Source organism: Anguilla anguilla, chromosome 7 (genome assembly GCF_013347855.1).
Source record: "Anguilla anguilla isolate fAngAng1 chromosome 7, fAngAng1.pri, whole genome shotgun sequence".
Taxonomy (NCBI): domain Eukaryota; kingdom Metazoa; phylum Chordata; class Actinopteri; order Anguilliformes; family Anguillidae; genus Anguilla; species Anguilla anguilla.
Window position 1 is genome coordinate 42569003 of NC_049207.1, and position 21185 is coordinate 42590187.

Below are 21185 nucleotides of genomic sequence, written 5' to 3' on the forward strand. Positions count from 1 at the left end.
ATGTTCCAGCCATCCCTGAATTTGGAGTGCCCAATTGAATTTGTATGCTGAGGCCAGCCCCCTCTCTAAATTTTGGAGAGTGCAGACAGGCACATGCTCTCCTGTGAAACATGCGTTGGCCACGCCCGCTTTTCGCTGCGCGGTACGCCAGTTAAGCTCGTGCACACGCCGGGCCGGAGAAAAGAACGGTCAGGCGCAGCTCGTGGGGGAACCGAACGACCACAAGGGGTCGCTGGCGTGCGGACGTCTGCCAACCGGCTGACATTGTGATTGTGAAAGCTAACTCGTGTCACCTGACAAGCATAATCCTTCCGGTTAATAATGTGTTGCACTGCACAAAAAGCTTTTCAATCCAGTTCATCGCAGATTAATCCCGCCTGTCAACTTGTATTCAAAAAGAGGACCTGCAGAAGACATAGTGGATTACCAGTTCAGTGTGAGGCTACCAAATTCCACCAGCAGAAAATACAGCTTCAATTATATGTGCTGATGAGAGGCCCAGAATTAGGGTGTCTGACCAATAAACCCACACAAAGAACGACACAGACCCCAAAATTTAAATCCTGTTTCTTTGACCCCACCCCGGCCCACTTACTCCTTGATGTCACGGAGCTGCTCCACGTCTTGGGGCTTGGTGAAGTCCGGGTCGTGGGCCAGCAGGTGTATCATGTAGGGAACCACGTACTCCGGCAGGAGCGACAGCAGCTTCTCTGAGGGGAGAAAAAGGAGAGAAAAATCTTCAATAACTATAAAAAAACGGGAAGAAAAATAAAATATAAATGTGCATTAGTCTCTCACCCCCACCACACCCCCCCCCCCCATTACGTGCGTCTAGCGGGACTTGAAGGGACGGAACTGGTTTCTAAAATAAGAGCGCTCATTTTAGGGCAGGAGCTTCCCATTTTAGCCACGCAGAAAACTAGCGTATGAGCCTGGCAACAGTGAAGGCTAACGCTACTCGACATTTGAATCACACTAAGTTAAGTGACACTTTTAAGCATTTAGTCAAATGGAAAAAGGTGGAAACATAAGTAGAATGGGATACGATAACAAACAACTGTTGATATTGTAAGTGTGCGGTATGACTCCACAGGACAAAACTCCAGATTAGAGCAATCTGAAAAGCTTGGGTCAGGGTTGGCGCCTATCCGAACGTCTTCACTGAAGAGCCCTGTGATGATCAGAATTTTACCATACAATTATTATTCAACATGTTCATCTAACCACACTTACATCTGATGTTGAAACGTATTATTTTTTTATGATTATGCAGATTATGCACCCCTTCAATGGATGGGAGGGCTGACCTGAACCACTCACCATTGCACACAGACTGTGAAACATCTGAGAGTGTGATAATGGTCCACTGACCATGAACCATGCGATACTGTGACACTGACCTTGGGACAGAGACCGAGGTCCATGTGATAATGTCCCACTGACCGTGGGACACCGACCGTGGACCCTGTGATAACGTACCACTGACCATAGAATGTGTGATATGGTGCCACTGACCGTTCGGCACAGACCACGGACCCTGTTATAAATGTGCCACTGACCATAGAACGTGTGATAAGGCACCACTGACGGTGGGGCACAGACCCTGTGATAAGGAACCACTGACCGTGGGGCACAGACCCTGTGATAAGGCACCACTGACCGTGGGGCACAGACCGTGAGATAAAGCACCACTGACCATGGGGCACAGACCGTGTGATAAGGCACCACTGACCGTGGGGCACAGACCCTGTGATAAGGCACCACTGACCGTGGGGCACAGACCCTGTGATAAGGCACCACTGACCTTGGGGCATGGACCCTGTGATAACGCACCACTGACCGTGGGGCACAGACCCTGTGATAAAGCACCACTGACCGTGGGGCACAGACCCTGTGATAAGGCACCACTGACCGTGGGGCACAGACCGTGTGATAAGGCACCACTGACCATGGGGCACAGACCCTGTGATAAGGCAGCACTGACCGTGGGGCACAGACCCTGTGATAAGGCACCACTGACCGTGGGGTACAGACCCTGTGAGAAGGCACCACTGACAGTGGGGCACAGACCCAGTGATAAGGCACCACTGACCGTGGGGCACAGACCCTGTGATAAGGCAGCACTGACCGTGGGGCACAGACCCTGTGATAAGGCACCACTGACCGTGGGGTACAGACCCTGTGAGAAGGCACCACTGACAGTGGGGCACAGACCCTGTGATAAGGCACCACTGACCGTGGGGCACAGACCGTGTGATAAGGCACCACTGACCGTGGGGCATGGGGTTCTGCTTGATGTACTCGCGGCGCACGCTGATGTTCTTGAGCAGGCACTGGCGGGCGTGGGCGCGGCGCTCCTTCACCGGGTCCTTGGCGCACAGGGCGAACACGGCCAGGTACTCCAGCGGCAGCGTCAGCTTCACCAGCGCCAGGTGCAGCTTCATGGCGAACATCTGCCTCACCTGGTAGCACTCGTCCTGTCCGAGCGGAGCGAGAGAGGGAGAGAGGGAGAGAGAGGGACAAAAAGAACAGAGAAGGTCGTTAGAACAGAGGTGGCCATCTGTCCGTCACACGCAGGACGTCCAATCGCACTGCGGGGAGGCCCGGCGGGGGCGGGACTCACGTTGATGACCAGGCCGCACAGCTGGTACTGCTCCGGCGTGATGATGTCGTGGTAGCAGGGCTCCTGGGCCAGCTTCATGATGGCGCTGCCCGCCGCTAGCCGCAACCGGGACATGTCCGACTTGCTGTGAGAGAGAGAGATATAGAAAGAACGCAAGTGAGAGAGAACAAGCGAGAGAGAGAGACAGAGAGAGACAGAGAGAGAGAGAGGGGTCAATCTGGCTACGTCACAAACGGTAACAAATACAGTGCCTTGCATTGGCAGACCTATCGACGTGGCAAAATTCAGGAAACCATGTTATACCAGGCCTTTAGTGGACGGTGTTACCCACACAGATGTTCTTGAACAGGTGCTCTACTCACAAGGAACTCGACCAATACCAAGCCATCAGTGTCACAACCGACAGTAGTTAATGCATAATCCTACAATAAACAAACCAAGTGCCACTGCAGGCGTAGTGTTTTGAAGCAACAAACGGATTTAAGGGTTTAGTGTTAAATGTAGCATAGGTAGGGGCAAGCAAACCGATGGTTCACCTATGTTTACGTTTACCCAGAGTTCAGTGTTCATTTGAGCCAAGGTGGCAGCGTAAAGAGGTGTACAAAATGTGTATTCTCAGTATCAACAGGCCTGCGCTGGTTTGACCTCCCATTCATGCTGTCCAAGTCAGTCAGTAAGTCAGCAGGTAAGTCAGCAGGTAGGCAGACGGGCAGGTCAGTAGACGGGCAGGTCGGTCGCGTATACACGCGCGCCCCAGGGGGAGTACCTGATCTTCTTCTGCTCCGTCAGGTCACCCTCGCTCACGAGCATGGCCGAGAGGAGCCGCAGGGTGGAGTTGGCCGACTTGGACTGGTTGTTCTTCATCCCCAGCAGCCAGCGCACCAGCAGCTTCACCGCCTGGACCTGAGGGGGGGGGGGGGGGGGGGGGGGGGGTTCAGAGCCACCGGCGGTCACGACCGGGCCTGCCACGACCGCGCTTTCACGGTCTTTTTTACGAACGAACGTGGACCTGGGACACGTCTCGGCAGCGACCGTTCACTTAAAAGGCCAACTTGGACCTTAAAGGATCGACCGCGCCTTGTCCCTTTACAAACTGCACGCACACACCCTCAGCTTTTGTTCCATTCTCTTTCATAAAGGCCAACTCAAGCTGTTCCGCAGAGAGAAAACCCAGTTTAAGTGCTTAGTTGGAGCTTAGAACGTGCGCCTCCATCCGCCCTCTTGTGAGCTTCAACAAAACACTCGTAAACATTTCTCAAATTGGTATTGACTTTTCAGAACGTTTGAATTCGACGCGCTCGCTGAATTACAATTTACGGTCGTTGGTGTTACGCACCAAAGTGAGACCCAGGGAAACCAGTTCAATGCACTCAATCTGAATGAGCTTTGTAAACAGGGCTCGATATGAGCACACTGTCAAAATAAGAATTTCCTGTTGGGTACGCACTTACTGCATAGTACAAAAGGCTCGTGTCCTGGGCATTACTTACCTTGGCCAAAACTTCAGGGGAAACCTCGTCGTCTGAGGACCACAACTTCCCGTTCTTGTTTCCTATGGACTGAGGTGGGGAGGGAACCAGGAGAACATTGTTCAAAATTGGAGAGTTGGACTTGAAGGGGTGGGGGGGGGGGGGGGGTTCTGTATAGATTGCACAGCTGTAACAGCTAACAATGAGCAGCATAAACTTCTGTGCTGTCGGTCATAATTGCCTAAACAAGCGAGCACTCGTCAAGAAAAAAAAACTTTATCACTTTAACACCTTGAGTGATTCCTTTTGCACTCCATTTAGTGTTCACTAAGCCACAGAGGAAAGGCATATGCTTACAATCATCAACACCCCTACTCAAACAGATTTTACTGTATATTCTAGAATCACATTCATTAGATCCCCCAATTAATCTGCATTTCGTAGCCTTCATAAAAAAAAATTCCCACAATCCTCCAGGAGTTCAGCATACTCCATTTTAAAGGCTCAAAGGATATTTTAAAAAATTTTCCCTTGGGCTCAAAAGGTTTCATCAGTGTTTTTTTTTTTTTTTTTTAATTCTCTATGGAAACTGTTGTCCGTGAAGCGACACTAGCGAATCAGAATCAGACAGGCCGACTCAATTACGAGCCCGTCAGCCAACGCGTCACCTCGGCGTCAACACAAGCCCCTGGGAGAAAGCTCCGCGGCTCTCCTAAACTGGCTCCAATTACCGTCAAAGCTGTCTATCTCGCGGCGACCGCGGCGACCTCTGCCGGCACCGCCCCCACACCCCCCCGCTCTCACCCGGTCGTTCATCAGCAGGTCCTTGACGATGAAGTTGGCCACGATGGACTTCATGGGCGAGGCGAACTGGTCGGGCGCCAGCATGGAGATGTGCCCCAGGGAGACCAGCGGGGTGATGAGCTGCTCCGGGACGTCCGCGTTCAGGCTGCGGGACAGGGGCTGCGCGGTGGGGGGGGGGGGGGGGGGGGACGCGGCGGAGGGTCAGTCATTCGGCGCGGAGAGCGGCTCAGCTTCATTTCTCACAGCGGGATCAAACCTATTCCTGTTTGCACAACTTTTATTTTGACAGCTACGCCCCTATATCGTATCCTTAGTTCTTGTAACCCAGGGGTGTCCAATTAAAGTCCCAGGGGTCCACAGCATCTGTGAGTGAGTTTCTGAGGTTTCCTTTCAATAAACAGCCAATTAAAAGGCCTTGAGAACAAGGTGCATGGATTCTTCAGCCAATCAATAACTTGAATGAACCGCAGGTGCTGAGAACACCCAGACACCAGCAGACACTGCGGTCCTCCAGGATATACTCCCTATACCCTTGGTCCTTATACCCAATCTCTGATCTCTTGGACCAGCTGCACCAAGCAGGGCGTTCCTCTACTTTAACTCACGTGCCAGATGTTGAAGTCACAATTAAAACTGTCACCTGTTTTCATTATCTGGATTTACACTAAGTTCAGTTAAGCCAGAACAGCCCGGCGTGTGGACGTTACCACTGTTCTCGCAGTTACTGACGGAGCTGGGGTTTTCCGCTAATTAGCATCCGAAAACACCGCGGACGCGATTGCGATGGAAAAACTCAGCAGGTTCTGCGCTGATATGCCTAGAGCGCCGCAGGCAACAAGCGTAGCCTAGCAACGCTCCGCGTTAGCTGTTTGTCTACGTGAACGCGGACGGCACGTGCGAGGCCAGCGTTCGCAAGCCCAGCTGGTGCAGCCTGGCGCACCGCGGGGAATCGGCTAAAAGGCGACCCCACTCAGTTTAACAGGTCGGTTCGGTCTGCTCCATTCATTTCTACAGCCTGAAGCTAAACGTGCTAGCCTATTCACATTCTACAAACCTCTTCCCCCTCTGTAGTTATTTGGACATAAGGATCAGTGCTAACCAACCCTCTTCCTGGAGAGTTACCATCCAGTAAGTTATCATGATTTAGAACAAACTGACCACTAATTTAATGTACTAATAAGCTTCTCATCAAGATCCATAGCTGTTGAATGAGGTGTGCTTCGTTAGGGTTGGAGTGAAAATCTACAGGACGGTAGACCTCCGGGAACAGGGCTGTTTACCATCGATCTAGACCACCTTCTGGGCCTGTTCTGTCACAGGGCTCTCAGGCCTAGAACCTGATAATCCTCTAGGCACGCTCACTGATAATCCTCTAGGCCCGTGCCTGTTTGACTTCTAATTCCCTATGACCCTCTACTGCAAGGATATTCAAATCTGGCCCAATAGTGCTGCTGGGTTTCTTTTCTACCAGGTAGATAATGAATCGATTAATGGCACCGACTGGCCAGAGAATTAACTGTTTCACGCAGCAGGATTATTGAGTTAGCTGGATAACTGCACTTCAGGACTGAGACACCAGTGGGGTATTGGGGCTGGATAACTGCACTAGAGTTAAAACCCAGAGTTAAAAGAGTTAAAACCCAGAACCCTCTGGAACATGGACCGAAGTAAAAAAGAGCTATTCCGGGTTTTACTCAGTGCAGTTATTTAGATCCAATACCCCACTGGTGTCTCAGTCTTGAAATGAGCCCTGCTTTGAAGGCTGAAGATGAAAACCAGCAGCACTACTGGCCTCGAGGGCCAGATCGGAGTATCCTAGCTCTACTCCCCCCCGCCCGATCCTCCTCTGGGCCTGACCCGCTAAGCGACCCTGGGCCGCGACCCCATCTTCACGCGGACGGCGCGAGTCGCGGCGGCGCACCTCGAATATCTGCGCCAGCTGCACCTCCTTGTTGTGGAAGATGGCGTGGATGCAGTGGACGGCCTGCTTGGCCTGGTGAGGGGTGCCCCGTTTGGCTTTCTGGTGCAGGACGGGAATCAGGGTCCTGTGAAGGGGGAGGGAGGGAGGGAAGGAGGGGGAGGGGGAGGTTAAACTGTCCCATTGGCTACCGTGTGCAAACATAACACCCCGGGAAAGCGTTCGGTTGGACGCGGACCCGAAGGGCCGTTGGCTTGATACGGCTTCCGTTCACAGCAAGGAACCCTCCCTGAAGTTACGCGAGGAAACGCGGCGCGCCCTTAAAGGCACAGGCACACTAAAAACCGGTCGTTCTGACGGGGGAACGAACTTTGCCGGTCACCAGGCCCGGCTGCGTGACGGAGAACGGGGGCCGGGTTTCGGAAGAGTCGGCCCGGGGGGGGGGGGGAACTTTTTTAGCTCGGGGCTCGCGGGAACTTACGATCGGATCTGCTGCAGCTCCGTCTCGATCTTCTGCCCGGTGTTCCGGAAGATCTGGATGGCCGCCTCCGCCACCTTGTCGTCCTCCATCTTGAGGCACTGCAGCAGGGACTCGTACGTCTCCGCCGAGTGGAAGGAGGTGGGGTGGGTGAACGAGAGCACCTGCGGGGGAAGCGAGACGCGACGCGGGGCCCAAGTTACGCTAAATAATTTAGGAAACATTCAGGGGCGTTGCTTTGGGATTGGGCTTGTTCAATTTGTGTGAGCTAAGATAGCCGATATTGTCTGTTGTAACTTGGTCTCATTTTGATATCAATACTTTCAATGGCAGGCCTAGATTTGGCTACTTTTAATTAATGAGCTATAGACAGTGCTTTGTATATGTAAGTAACGTTAATGTGCACACACACACACACACACGCACACCTTGCTCACAAAATACATAAAACACATACATACACGCACGCAAACCTGCACCCACACAAACACCTGCACAGACAGACACAGGCAGACGGACGCAGACGAACGCTAACGCGAGCGGTACGTGCGCAACCTCGGTGTGAACTACAAAACATCAAACCCTGTTTCCCCGGGGTTCGTTTTAGAAAGCTTACGGCTTTCTCCGTGAGCGTTCAAAAATTCGGAGAACAAGAACTTCAATGTCAAGAGCCTACGAGATTGATTTTCATAACAGTGAGGCATGAAGTACTCATTCTGCAGTGAGCAGCTCTTGGTGCTCTGAGTCATAATGAGTCACAGCTTAGGGAGAAGCCGTCTAGTCAGGAAACACTTCACCGTGAGGTCACATTAACGTCCATGATTCTAGGCTAGGACAAATTCAATCACAGAGCATTGCCATTAACCAATCCATACATAACATCTTCACACCTCAAACATCAGTAAAGGAAGAAAATAACCAGGACCAAGTCATTAACTGATGTGTTAAGGCCTTAAAGAAACTGAAATATGTTCCCATATGTTACAGTCGTTACATACTACACTGGAATGTATTAATGTACGGTTACGGATTTGTTCTTAACTGAATTTTAATGAATGTATCTGTTCATATTAATTAACGAGGCCTGGCAGTCGGAGGGTTGCCGGTTCGATCCCCTGCCCTGGGCATGTCGAAGTGTCCCTGAGCAAGACACCTAGCCCCTAATTGCTCTGGTGAATGCGAGGCATCAATTGTAAAGCGCTTTGGATAAAAGCGCTATATAAATGCAGTCCATTTGCCATTTACCACTTACTGTGAAGTGTTACTGTGTGGGACAGGCGGTATGTCACAGGAGGTGTGTGTAACAGGAGTTGTGTAGCAGGCAGTGTGTAGCAGGCAGTATGTGTAACAGGAGTTGTGTAGCAGGCAGTGTGTAGCAGGCAGTATGTGTAACGGGCAGTGTGTAATAGGCAGTGTGTAAAGGGCAGTGTGTTAGAGGCAGTGTGTAATAGGCAGTGTGTAAAGGGCAGTGTGTAATAGGCAGTGTGTAAAGGGCAGTGTGTAATAGGCAGTGTGTAAAGGTCAGTGTGTTAGAGGCAGTGTGTAATAGGCAGTGTGTTAGAGGCAGTGTGTAACAGGCAGTGTGTGTAACAGGCAGTGTGTGTAACGGGCAGTGTGTAACAGGCAGTGTGTTAGAGGCAGTGTGTAACAGGCAGTGTGTAGCAGGCAGTGTGTTAGAGGCAGTGTGTAACAGGCAGTGTGTAGCAGGCAGTGTGTTAGAGGCAGTGTGTAGCAGGCAGTGTGTGTAGCAGGCAGTGTGTGTAGCAGGCAGTGTGTAGCAGGCAGTGTGTGTAGCAGGCAGTATGTGTAATAGGCAGTGTGTAACAGGCAGTGTGTTAGAGGCAGTGTGCGTACAGGGCAGTGTGTTAGAGGCGGTGTGTTAGAGGCAGTGTGTTAGAGGCAGTGTGTAGCAGGCAGTATGTGTACCGGGCAGTGTGTAATAGGCAGTGTGTAATAGGCAGTGTGTTAGAGGCAGTGTGCGTAATGGGCAGTGTGTTAGAGGCGGTGTGTTAGAGGCAGTGTGTTAGAGGCAGTGTGTAGCAGGCAGTATGTGTACCGGGCAGTGTGTAATAGGCAGTGTGTTAGAGGCAGTGTGTGTAACGGGCAGTGTGTCAGAGGCGGCCTCACCTTGAGCAGCTCCAGGCCGGAACGAATGGCCACGTCGGGCGTCACCCCCTCGTCCTCGTCGTCCGCCGTCCCCTCGATCGACTTGTTCAGCAGCTTCACCAGAGAGCTGAGCAAGGCCAGAGAGGAGGATACACCAGGTTGGCGCTACGCTCGCAATCTCCCGTTCAAGTAAAATAACTCAGCTGAGACGGGTGCCAAGATAAACTCATCCATCCATCCCACAAATTTTTATTTTTTAAATATTCCATGACGTATGTTACACGGTACAGGAAAAATATCAGCCAATGCCGTTAGAACTGGTTTTAACGCGGTGGAGGTCTCGCCCCTCAGAGAGGGCCGGCGGAGCTGCAGTTTCAGGAAGCCGCCACTAGGTGTCGCACCGAGGCGCCGCCGCGCTAACCCTCCCGCTCGCAGTCGAGTTATGCAATCTCCCCACAAGAGCGCAAAACACATACTGCTAAGTCCAGCAGTGGACCGAGTTACACATTTAAATGTCAGCTAACCGCGGCATGCCGAGCTGCGGCGCGAGCCTGCTTTCGTACGAGAGGGCAGGCGTCTGTCGCGTCTGAACGAAGAACACGTTATTCGGGAAAGGTCGTGCTTTCTTCTCTGCCCGTGTCTGGATCCCCGCCGACAGAGCTAATAACTGAACCGAGTCAGAGGTGGTCACTTTGTGCTTTTTTTTTTTCCCAAGGCCTCGTTAAATACATGCGGACGTTTCCTGAACTGTCTCGCGTGTCCCACATTCACCGAGCGCTAGTGCCTTAGCTTTATTTTCAGTTTTTCCCCTCAGCTGCTCACAGACAAGACGTGGCACTGCAGCCGTGGTGATCAAAAACCTTAACGTATGTATCAACAGGAAACAGTCTTTCTATAAAGCTATAAGGGCGTAGTCCTCCTTGTCACTCAAACTTTGTTCTCAATGGCCCTTTTGCAAAACAATAAACGCAATTCTTCCCACTGAGCGCAATCTTCATAAATGAAATCTCTGGTGTTGGCATGGAAAGGGCCTTCAGTCAGACACTGAACTTCATTTATCAGTTGATCACACTTGTTCCTCACTAGTGCAGGTACTACTCAGCCTGAATGAACAATTAGCAATCAGAGCTTTAGCACACGGTAGCACAGGTAAGCTCATTGGCCGCTCTGTCGTCGTCGTGGACGCCCCTGGCCTACAGAGGAAACATCACTACCCGAACGGCTGCAGATCCTCCACGGGGGTCTTCCGTTGCCATTCCGTCGTGGGGCCGAGCGACAACACGGCACGGACTCCTCGCTTTCCTTCACGCGCCCTTCTTTCGCCAGGGCAGAGAGCCGCGCGGCCTGTAGCGGCCTGTGCGCGTCATCGTTTGGGACCGCGTCGACCGCTGTCCACGATCCATGTCCAAAAGCTCCGCAGCTTTCAGCTGTGTATTCACTCATAAGTCATTTCGCTTCCGTTTCGCTTCATTTTATCGATCAGAATTTTGTAGAAAGCGGACATACCCCATGCGTTTTGTTGTGTTTATATTTTGATACGCATTCTTCTTCCGGTATTTACGTAGACGCTAGGACGATAGAGCGACTTTAGCGATCGACGAGAGACGAGAACGATAGCTGTCGAATTTCCCTCCCGCTGGGACGCGGCCAATTACAGGACTCCCTGCCGCGACTCGACAAATCAACCACCGCAACAAGAAAGCAAATTTTTAAAAATGCACAGATTTTGTGCATTTTTAAGGCGCAAGGTCTGGCGGTACCTTTCGGGTTAAAAGAAGCCGTGGTCTAGAACCCGTGTCGGACGGTCGTTACCTGATGGCCTCGGAGTCGATGTGCACCGGGGCGATTCGCTCCAGGAGGAACTTCACCATCTCCAGGAAGGGGTTCGTGGGCTGCTTGGGGAACGTCAGCTTGCGGGTTATCTCCCTCTGCAGGACGGGAGGGATCGAAAGACCCGCTCCGGTGAACCATTTTTTTTTTCTTTGGATGAAATGCGACAGAGGTATCGCGACAACCGCAAAGCACTAGCATGCTGCGTGCATAGCTTACAATCGACTTTTTAAAGAATTTCACACACGTAAAGGGCGGTTGAAACAAAAAGTAATGATGATATGATATGATATCATTGGGCTGAAATTGATCCCCCTTCAAGCCAGTGAGCCCCGACATTCAGAAACAAAATTAGCCGCTTCTGTGGGTTATACGTTGGAACAAAGCAAAGCTTCTAATTGGGGCTTAAAGCCAGATTTGCCATTTGCCAGGCCTGCCACGTTCAGCCAGTTCAATGCACATCTAAGTATGGGCAGACTACAACCACGGCTCTGTACGCCTGCTCTTTATGCAAAGAGAAATCCTTAACCTCCAAAATAGAACACTCATCGCATACATAATTTCAGAGTAGAGCACGGCCGCCAGAGGCATGTTATCAGACCTAACGCATGACTCATAAGCGAGAAGGAAGGAAGACGGACAATATTGGGAGACAGACAAAACACAGTCAGCCTGGCAGAAAGACAGACATGCCAGTGACAGTGGACAAACATTACAGTGGGGGATGGACAGACAGGGGGCAGGCAGACCGGACGGGGGGGGGGGGGCGGGCAGACCGGACAATGGGGGGCGGGAAGACTAGACAGGGTTTGCGGGCAGAGCGGAGCATTTGGGCGCGGCCAGACAGTCTGGACCAATCGGACGGGGCCCGCTCACCACGCAGACTTCGGCCTGCTTGCAGGAGCAGGTGGGGCTGATGAGCTGCTCCAGCTGGGCCCGCAGCTTCTCGTCCTCCCCCAGCACCTGGTTGAACTTCTTCACAAAGTCCTGCGCTTTGCCGGGGTCCGGAAGGTTCTCTGCCACGAGGAAGAGAATCTTAAATCGGCACACTGAGCCGTGCATGACACACACAACCAAAGCAACACAAAACCCATCGCCGTTTTAATACAGCACATAACACGTGCACTTACATAAATTAAATAACAGTTTAATAACTTAATCATTCAAGAACTGAGTGCACATTAGACTACGTCTGGCTTCCATTCCGTAAGGGATGGTCACAGGAAGTGCATTTGTGAGCTTTGTAATTGATGTATCCGGTTGCATTCTTGCACAGAATGGAAAACATTCTTGATATTGATTCCACCACTGAAGTCCATGTGCACACTGACATTCGTTGACAGGACTTTGTGTGGGTTAGACTGTTTGTCAAGGTCTCAAGCAGACTGGACATCTGGATACTATGGTTTCCTTTCTGTCTTGTGCTGTTCTGATAGGACTCAAAAACAACATTCCACAGATAAAGGAGGGCTAAATTAAGCAATTAGAGAGACATGTTTTCCAGTAATAAAAACCTTTAAATTAATTAAATTGCACACATACACACACACTTACTGGCTATGGTCATCAACTTCCCGAACATGGCTGTACTGTTGGCTTCAGACTGCAGTGAGGAGAATGCATTAACACGTGTTAATGCATTTATCAAACACAACATGATAGCTCAGTGCTAATGAAGGAAGGTTTAAGTTTGGTTTGTGATGTCAAGTGAAGCCTGGATTTTAAGGGCCAATGAGACAGCAGATAGGCGGGGCTTAGGGAAGGGTCCGTGATGGGGAGTCAGGAGGGAGGAGAGATTGCAATTGGGAAGGGGAAATTCATGTAGGCGGTCCCAAGTGAACCTGCAGCTTTAACTGTCATATGTGTGGGAGTGGATAAGGGCAATGGGGTCTAACGGCATGGGCAGGGCCAGGTAACAGTAAGTGAGAACAAACAGTGAGGACTAGGGAACTTTACATTACATTACAGCCATTTAGCAGACGCTCTAATCCAGAGCAACTTACACAACTTTTATATAGCATTTTACATTGCATCCATTTATACACTCCACGGAGATACTGTTCTCATGGCGAATACAGCGCTGGGCGTGGACGGGACTCACCGTGGGCTGTTTGTGGAGGTCCAGCAGTTCCCGCACGTGGCCCCTCAACATGTTCTGACACTTCCACATCTCGTTCAGAGCTCTGAGGGTCACCCCGTCCACGGAAGAGCGAGAAAAAAGGGACAAAGGTACGCGTCACACGCTAGCTTCTCCACGCTCTCTCAGCTTCAGTCTGTGAACCTCTCCAACAGCTAAACGCGGTCTGTAGCGCTGAGACAGCAGGGAGCCTGAAGGCCGAGACTCACTTGACGGCGTTGAGGTCCAAGCAGGCGTACAGGTAGTACAGACACTTCATCTTCTCCTCCGTGTCCAGGTTATGGGGGACCATGAACTGAGCAAATATCTTCTCCACCAGCAACCTAAACAAAGGGGGGGGGGGAAAGCACAGACGCGCACGCACACACATACACAAAGACACAAATACAAACAAGCAGAGATACACAGACACAAACACAGACAGACAGAGAGAGATGCACAAACACACAGACAGACGGATGCATATGCGCGCACACACAAAGACACAAATACAGACAGAGATACACAAACAGACACAAACAGACAGAGAGGCACAAACACAAACAGAGAGAGATGCACAAACACACAGACAGACAAACGCACATGCACACACATACACAAAGATACACACACACACACACACGCACAAACAAACAAAGTGAGTCAGGGCTAGATGTTTTTCTCTGTCCACACAGGCATTTAATAATGAAGCAGAGCCTGAAGCGGCAGGCCTGCAGCGTTCCCTCACTTGTCGTCGATGCTGTTCTGGTAGTAGATGTGCAGCAGCTTGTCTTTGATCCAGCTGATCTTCTGAGCGGACTCCTTGCCGGCCTCGTGGTGCAGGCAGTACTTCTTAAACAGCTGAGCCAGTCCCATCATGGCCTCCTTACGAACTCGCCACTGCACAGAAACGCACGGTTCAAAAACGGCGCCAACACCCAGAAGGTTGCAGGTTCAAATCCCAGATTGTGGCCTTTGGAAATTCATGTCTAAATTTTACTGATTTTACACACATATCATCTGTAATGCAAATAAATTCATGAAATTTTCATATCATCACATGCAGGACTGACAGATTATGCAAATACACAAATATTCTTTCTAAATATTTATATTCTTTGAAAATACAGGATATAATAAAATGGCCGGATAACATAAATGGCTTGCTATCACTGGCTTTCTTATCTTTAATGTTTCAGGGTCTAATGTAAAAACAAAATGTGCAGTTTATGTATAAGGAAAGCTTCAAACTAAAATCTGAATCAGTCTCAAAGGAAACAAACCATGGTTCTCCACTATGTCAGCGTTCTTTATACCTCCTAATTGGACAGGGGGGACAGCAGGCTAATAGGTTTCTGAAAGATGTAGCTGGATGTTGCTGACACCCACAGAACATTGCCACTGCTAGCTAGCAGGCATACAACACCAAGCCCTGAGTGTCACAACTGATAATACTGGTTAATACATAAACCTACAACATGAAGTTAAGTGCCATAGTAGTAGCAGGAGGACAACTGAGAATCCAGCACATATTACATATTTGGCTGAGTGACATTTGCATAGCTGTATATTTAATGATGTAACGCAGGTTAAAGGGGGCAGTTCACAAAAAAATGAAATAAAGGCACGTTTGCACTTACCCAGAGAACGACCTATCCACCCAGATAGTTTTGCTGAGATTTGACAAGTTTTCTTGATATCCCCTGCAGCTCACCCTGATACAACGTACCTCAATGGAACCATATTTTTGTGGCGCTCAACGCACTGTTAATTTACATTCGATAAACTCAACGGCAGAGTCTCTTTCCAAACACAGTGAGTGCTGTGAAAAAGTATTTGCCACCTTCCTGATTTCCTCTGTTTTTGCATATTTGTCACACTCTGAATGGTTTCAGATCTTTAGACAAAACGTAGCATTAGACAAAAGGAAACAATGTGCTTCCATTGAAGTCCACAGTATCAGGGTGAGCTGCAGCAGATATTTAAAAAAAACATGGTGAACTGCCCCTTTAAGTACCATACCCACAACTGTACTGTGCACTCTGGGAATTACACCCACAACAGCTCGCTAATCAATATGCTACACCACTGCTCTATAGTACATTGGTCAGAAACAAATTATTATTTTATGCATTACAGGCAAAAGCTACCAAACCCATGAAAACTTCTCATGGCTAAATGTTAGTTGAACATAGATGCTAAATAATCATTGAGGGGCTATATTCAACTTACTTGCATGCAAGTACTTTTCACCATCCGATCAATGATACTGGTTAGAGGTTGTTCTCAGGTTTGTCACTTCTCATTTGTCTGTACTACACCTTTTTAGAGGTCCAGGTTGCCTGGGACCTTCACCAGCAGGAAATAAATATGCTCCCAGATGATAATGCCGCTTTCCTGAAGGCTAACACGCAGGCTTTCTTCCGGCAGGTCAACCATGCTAAAATATTATCAATTTATTGCTATTCATAAAGTAAACTTACGAAGTTTCGCAACAACTTTCTGTTAAATGCTGTAACATTTTATAAGACTTAGGAGTTTAAATATTAACTGAAGACGTTAAACCATCAACTGCAATCACCTTGTTACAGAGTTGCCAGCTTTACATCACCTTTAATAATCATTAAAAAAAAAATTTAATTTAAAAAAGAACACCAGCCAAAAAGGAACACCTGTTCCTTAATTTTTCTCTTCCCAGTTAAAGCCCCTCAGATGGAATATTAAACACATTTCTGTAGGGGTACAATTGAGGCTCCTCACCCTTTTGTCCAGTGTCCTCTCCCTGACAAAGCCCAGCAGTTGATCATTCACAAGGTTCAAATCCTTCTTCCCAGCGTTGATGATGGTGACGATCACGTCGTGCCGAATGGCTTCCTCCGGGTCATGTGACCGAACCTTGAGGAATTCTGCCAAGGAAACAAAGAAACAAACAAATGAGATTTATGGACTCCGTGGGGGCAGGGAGGGGTGTGTTCTGGGTTTTTCTGAAGCTCTTCTGTGCAAAAACGAGACAGGGTTTACGAAGTCATAGCCAAATTAGCCGTACGATCATTTTCCCCGTCAATGGCTGTTAAAAACAGGAACCCCTATAAGCCTTAAAGGTTTCTCATCCCAGACCACGTGAAAACCAGTTCACCTGTTAGATCTTTGGCCAAGTCGGGGTGGTTCATCAGACAGTGACTTGCAAACTTGACAGACTCCAGTCTGACTGGAACATGAATGTCATTAAATCTGGAGAGAGTGAAGAAGAAGGATGTCAGTTAGATTTATTTCACCAAAACATACCAAAGTATGTACCCATTTTACAAAGGCCTAACACATCTTAGTTCAGAAATTGGTTTTTACCAGGTTCAATTATTCAAATGAACAAAAGCCACCTATAACAGTTGACTACTAAGGTAGTGTTGGTCTTAATCTAGACTGTGACTGGGGGTTTGCCTACGTACCTTCCCAAGAAGCACTGCCACAGCGGTCGGTTCTGCGTAGCCAGCTCCGAGTCTTTGGCCCCAAAGAGTTTCGCCAAGAGTCGCACCACCGCCAGTCGCTCTTCGCCGTCGTTGCTCTGAGCGACACAGTCAAAAATGAACACCCAGAAGCGCAGAACAGCAGACCTCCGTCTGTTCCGTTTCATACAGCAAAATTACCCAACAGCTACAAATCCTGTCGTGTTTCTACTACGCAAACAGACCTGCGAGAACTTTGACTATGGGCCTTCATCGGTAAGACAGGCGAGGGAAGGGAAGTCAAAAGCCATAGCCACACCTTGAGCTTGAACTCCAGCTGAGGCATGACGGACACCAGGAGCAGGGGGTCGATGGCGAACAGCTCCTGGATGAGGTCGAACACGTGCTCTGACAGGTCGCTCACCGACGACTTTCCCACGACCAGAACCTGATTGAAGAACTGGACAGGAGACAGACGGAGCTTCTCGTAACACCACTCACACAAGAAACATGACAATTCCCAAATATTTACTTCAAGGAAAGATAAAACGGGTACTCACATTGGCGATACACGTTTCTATGGTTTGGACAGTCCTCTTCAGGAGAATCTTAGCAAGGTCATAGGCTTGCTTATTTAAATTCTGTGAACAGTGAAAGTGGTACTCAAATGAGATAAAGGCTACAGGGGCAAGAGGAATGAATGTTCTCACTAAATGCATTGATGTGTAAACATCTTGCTTTTAACTATATTTAAATATCCATCAGTGAACTCTCAGGATTCTTCAGCCTTCATCAATCATGCCTTAGGCAGAGTTCTAAGCTGGAAACCCTCTTCATGTTTTACACAGAGTATTATTTCAAAAATATCGATATGATTATCGCTGAAGACCAAAAAATAAGCTCAAATCATAGCAATAATTTTAGGCCATATCACCCAGCCCACGTGTTCATGTGTACGTCTTAGACAGACAGACAAACATACCTTGTGCGCAGGGATGAGGTTGATGAGGATGGTGTCCAGCAGTTCCTGTGTCACCCCGTCGCCCTCCGTTATGATCGAGCTCATCAAGTCCAGCATGTGCATCTGTACTTTCTGATTGTGACTGTTACTGAGAGAGGCAGAGAGAGAGAAAGGAGAGAAGGTTTAAAGGTGAACTAGAACCAAGGAGAAGGCCAATCAATAAAATAAAGGTTTAACAAGAGTGAATTTGTAGATTGCCCCACAAGCTTTTCAGAGCGTCTCTTTGGTGACAGCCTAATAGGTAAAAAATGTCAATACAATGTGGACTCGAACCAGTGTGCCCTTGGGTTTTAGTGGCCCTAAAGTCTTCAAGCATTAAAAACTTGAATTGTGCAGCCCAAGGATGGTTGTGGCCCTAAATGACTGCACAGGGTTAGGGTTAGGGTTAGGGTTAGGGTCGCGCCAACAGCCGACTCTGACCTCAACAAACATTATCAGAAAGCACGACGAGACAGACACGCACTTGATGACGGAGAAGAGGGTCTTGAACAGCTGGATGAAGATCTCGTTGCAGTCCTCCAGCTCAAAGCAGATGTTGTATGACTTGACCCAGGCCAGGTTCTGGAGAGCAGACATGAGAGTTATCAGGACACCAAACAAAGCAACACCACTGAGGTGTTTGCACTCTGTAATACAACACCCACAAATTTTCAGTTTCAAGTGGAATGAAATGAATGAGACCTAGGAAACTGAAAGACTCAGATTAATCCACTGTCACATCCAGAGGTTAACATGTAGTCATACATGTACCCACCTCCAGTCCTGTACCACTTAGTAAAGCAGTACAGTAATGTGCCAGAAGGGCTTTTCAAACTTCAACTAAAGAGCCGTGGAGCTTTCACATACTGCAAACTGAACATGTTTCTCGCTGACTTAAACTACTGCAGGTCTAACAGAACAGAATCCTGAGAAGGGCCTACTTCCAGCAGGTAGAAGTATCTGTTGAACTGCGGGCTCTTGGTGTCCTCCAGGCCCTTCAGCTGCCGAGTGATGAACAAGAAAATGTCCTGCAGAGAAAGGAGAAACGGCGAGTGTTTTCCTTGTTTATTCAAACCTGAAAAAATTTCAATATAACTAAGTGAACGCTGAAGGGCAAAACAGAACACTTAACTGTATAACATTTAAATCAAATGTTCAAAAAGACCTGGATGTCGCCCTTTAGGACGCACGCTGCATTGTTAACACAGCAACTTTCATTGAAGTTTGAGGCCATTTCTTTGTAGCGCTTCATTGCGCCAGGATGCTGATTTTATTTGTCATTCTAAAAGTCTGCCTGACCTGTTGAACTTTACACCATGCTGTCATTTCTTTAAAAATAAAACAAGGAAGTGAAAGAGAGACAGATTGAAACACACTGGAGCGGAAAAAACAAAATCGAGAGGTTAGGGTAGAGACCCTGTTCCACTCAAGATGGCGGCACCAAATCCTGAACTTAGAAGGGCACTACTATAGTTCTGGCTGAACCTATTATTAGGCAGATTTTCTGAAGACTTTGTAATTTACGGAAATAATAAAAAAAAAACAAAGAATAACAAACGCACTGTTAATATTGTTTTGACCGGAACAGGAAAAATGTAACAGTGGGACGTGGCTTAGCGTCATAAGCCTTTCAGAGCTGAGCACGATTTGTTCAGTCCAGCAGCCAGTTCCACCGATAAAGCCGCGGGGGCCGGCGAGCCAGCGTTGAGTTTTGGGGTCACGCGCCCCCGTACCTTCAGCTTGTCGTGCGAGGTGTAGGGCGCCTCGGGGGCGTAGATGCGGAAGATGTCCGCCAGGCAGCAGGCCACCAGCAGGCGCACGTCCTTGTTGGGGTTGCGGAGGAAGAAGTCGGAGGCCAGGTGCAGAGCCAGGGCCAGGTACTGCTGCTTCTCGTCCTCCGAGTCCTGGTCCATGTCCATGAAGGTCTTCACCACCATCTATGAGGGGAGCACCAGGCACGAGCGCAGGGGTCAGCTGCTGGCCACACCCTCCGTATTCCCCGAAACCGCGTTCAGAAACAACGTGTACCAAGATCAATCTGTGTCATTTCATGTAAAATATACCCCTGATTTTCTCTATGCATTCTGTGACACCGTACAGGTCAAGGATCTCAAATACAGCAGTGAGAAAAAGTAAGTTCCCCATCCTGCTAATATCTTGATTTTTTTTTTTGGAAAGCGGGGAACATGGTGGACTCATCTCATTGATTGACTCAATGTCCACGCACTGAGCCATCAAAGCAAACCAAACCGATCACCATGCCACCACCATGTTCCATTTTGTTTAGTTCATTTTCCTTTTGAGTTCAATAGAAGAATTAGCTTGGAAAATAAATAAATAAATAAATAAATACACACCTATTAATACAAAAATGAACAACATCCTACAGAAGCATCAGGATATCGGTCAATAATTGTAAATGTCAAACTACTACAGGACTGACACTTAACCCATTATTAGAGACATTATTCAATTACACTTCTGGACATAGGCTACAATTTGAGACGAGAAACGCAGACAATTAACCATAATCCATCTCATACAGCACAATTACTCATAACTGAAACAAACCGACACACAATGGAGGTTAAACATCACTGCAGAGCCTATATGAATACACAGCTTAAATGGGGCTGTAGACATTTTGAAGGTAAACTGAAACGTCAAGCTAGGACTAAGAACGTTTTTTGGAAAACAAGTCAGAATAACTTGAAATTTGGTCTTAGGTTTTGTCTTAAAATCTTGCCTCGTCTTTGCAGCATTATTAAAGGTACAATGAAATGTGAAATATTAAGCATTGTATGAAACATTTGTAGCACGTTGTGATAACAGAATGCCTCCATCCTCCCTGCTCACCCTGAAATAACACCAACAAACCACATCCGCATTTCGGTAGTGGGCCTCTCTTGAGATGCGCCGTAAAGATTTCACAAGCTATACATTAAATTGTATGGCTTTAGGACCCAGCAGAATCGCGGAGTGAAGAAGCGGCCAGGGAAGGAGCAGGGAGAGGAGCAGCCAATGGGGTCGCAGGGAGGGGGATGGGCAGCAGTGCCTTGGCGGCTGAGAAGAGCCCCACAGAGCTTTAGAGAGCCGCTGACTTGGCTGCCCGCGCTCAACCCGCTCCAGGCCGAGCACGCCGCTCGGCTCTCAAACTGAACACCGATCAGGGACAAACGCACGTCTTCCAACATTCCTGGTCTCACTCACCCATTAAAACATTGTGCAACTTACAGTGCGCTATGATACGAGATTCAAAAGGCGGTTGAATTTGTCACGCACAAGGCAAGAGATGCAATCTAATACAAAGAGTCTATTAGGGCTGGTTATTTCTCGACCAAAAAATTTCAATATAGCTAATATTTTCCCATTTGAGTGCATTTACATAAACATAACTT

General features: G+C 48.6%; 1 protein-coding gene across 1 annotated transcript in view; it reads right to left on the minus strand.

Annotated features, from left to right (window-relative positions):
* LOC118232208 (sister chromatid cohesion protein PDS5 homolog A-like) overlaps positions 1-21185 on the minus strand; it is a 34875-nt gene that overhangs the window by 7515 nt on the left and 6175 nt on the right. The window contains exons 3-26 of the mRNA XM_035426964.1: positions 19521-19724; positions 18729-18815; positions 18272-18369; positions 17770-17896; positions 17348-17428; positions 17107-17247; positions 16791-16906; positions 16481-16575; positions 16105-16250; positions 14093-14244; positions 13575-13688; positions 13330-13411; positions 12783-12831; positions 12105-12244; positions 11211-11326; positions 9420-9525; positions 7296-7456; positions 6818-6941; positions 4897-5055; positions 4114-4182; positions 3390-3526; positions 2624-2747; positions 2273-2477; positions 596-710 (exon numbers count right to left, since the gene is read on the minus strand). Coding sequence (XP_035282855.1) covers positions 596-710; positions 2273-2477; positions 2624-2747; positions 3390-3526; positions 4114-4182; positions 4897-5055; positions 6818-6941; positions 7296-7456; positions 9420-9525; positions 11211-11326; positions 12105-12244; positions 12783-12831; positions 13330-13411; positions 13575-13688; positions 14093-14244; positions 16105-16250; positions 16481-16575; positions 16791-16906; positions 17107-17247; positions 17348-17428; positions 17770-17896; positions 18272-18369; positions 18729-18815; positions 19521-19724 — 2948 coding nt within the window. The remainder of the gene's footprint in view (positions 1-595; positions 711-2272; positions 2478-2623; positions 2748-3389; positions 3527-4113; positions 4183-4896; positions 5056-6817; positions 6942-7295; positions 7457-9419; positions 9526-11210; positions 11327-12104; positions 12245-12782; positions 12832-13329; positions 13412-13574; positions 13689-14092; positions 14245-16104; positions 16251-16480; positions 16576-16790; positions 16907-17106; positions 17248-17347; positions 17429-17769; positions 17897-18271; positions 18370-18728; positions 18816-19520; positions 19725-21185) is intronic.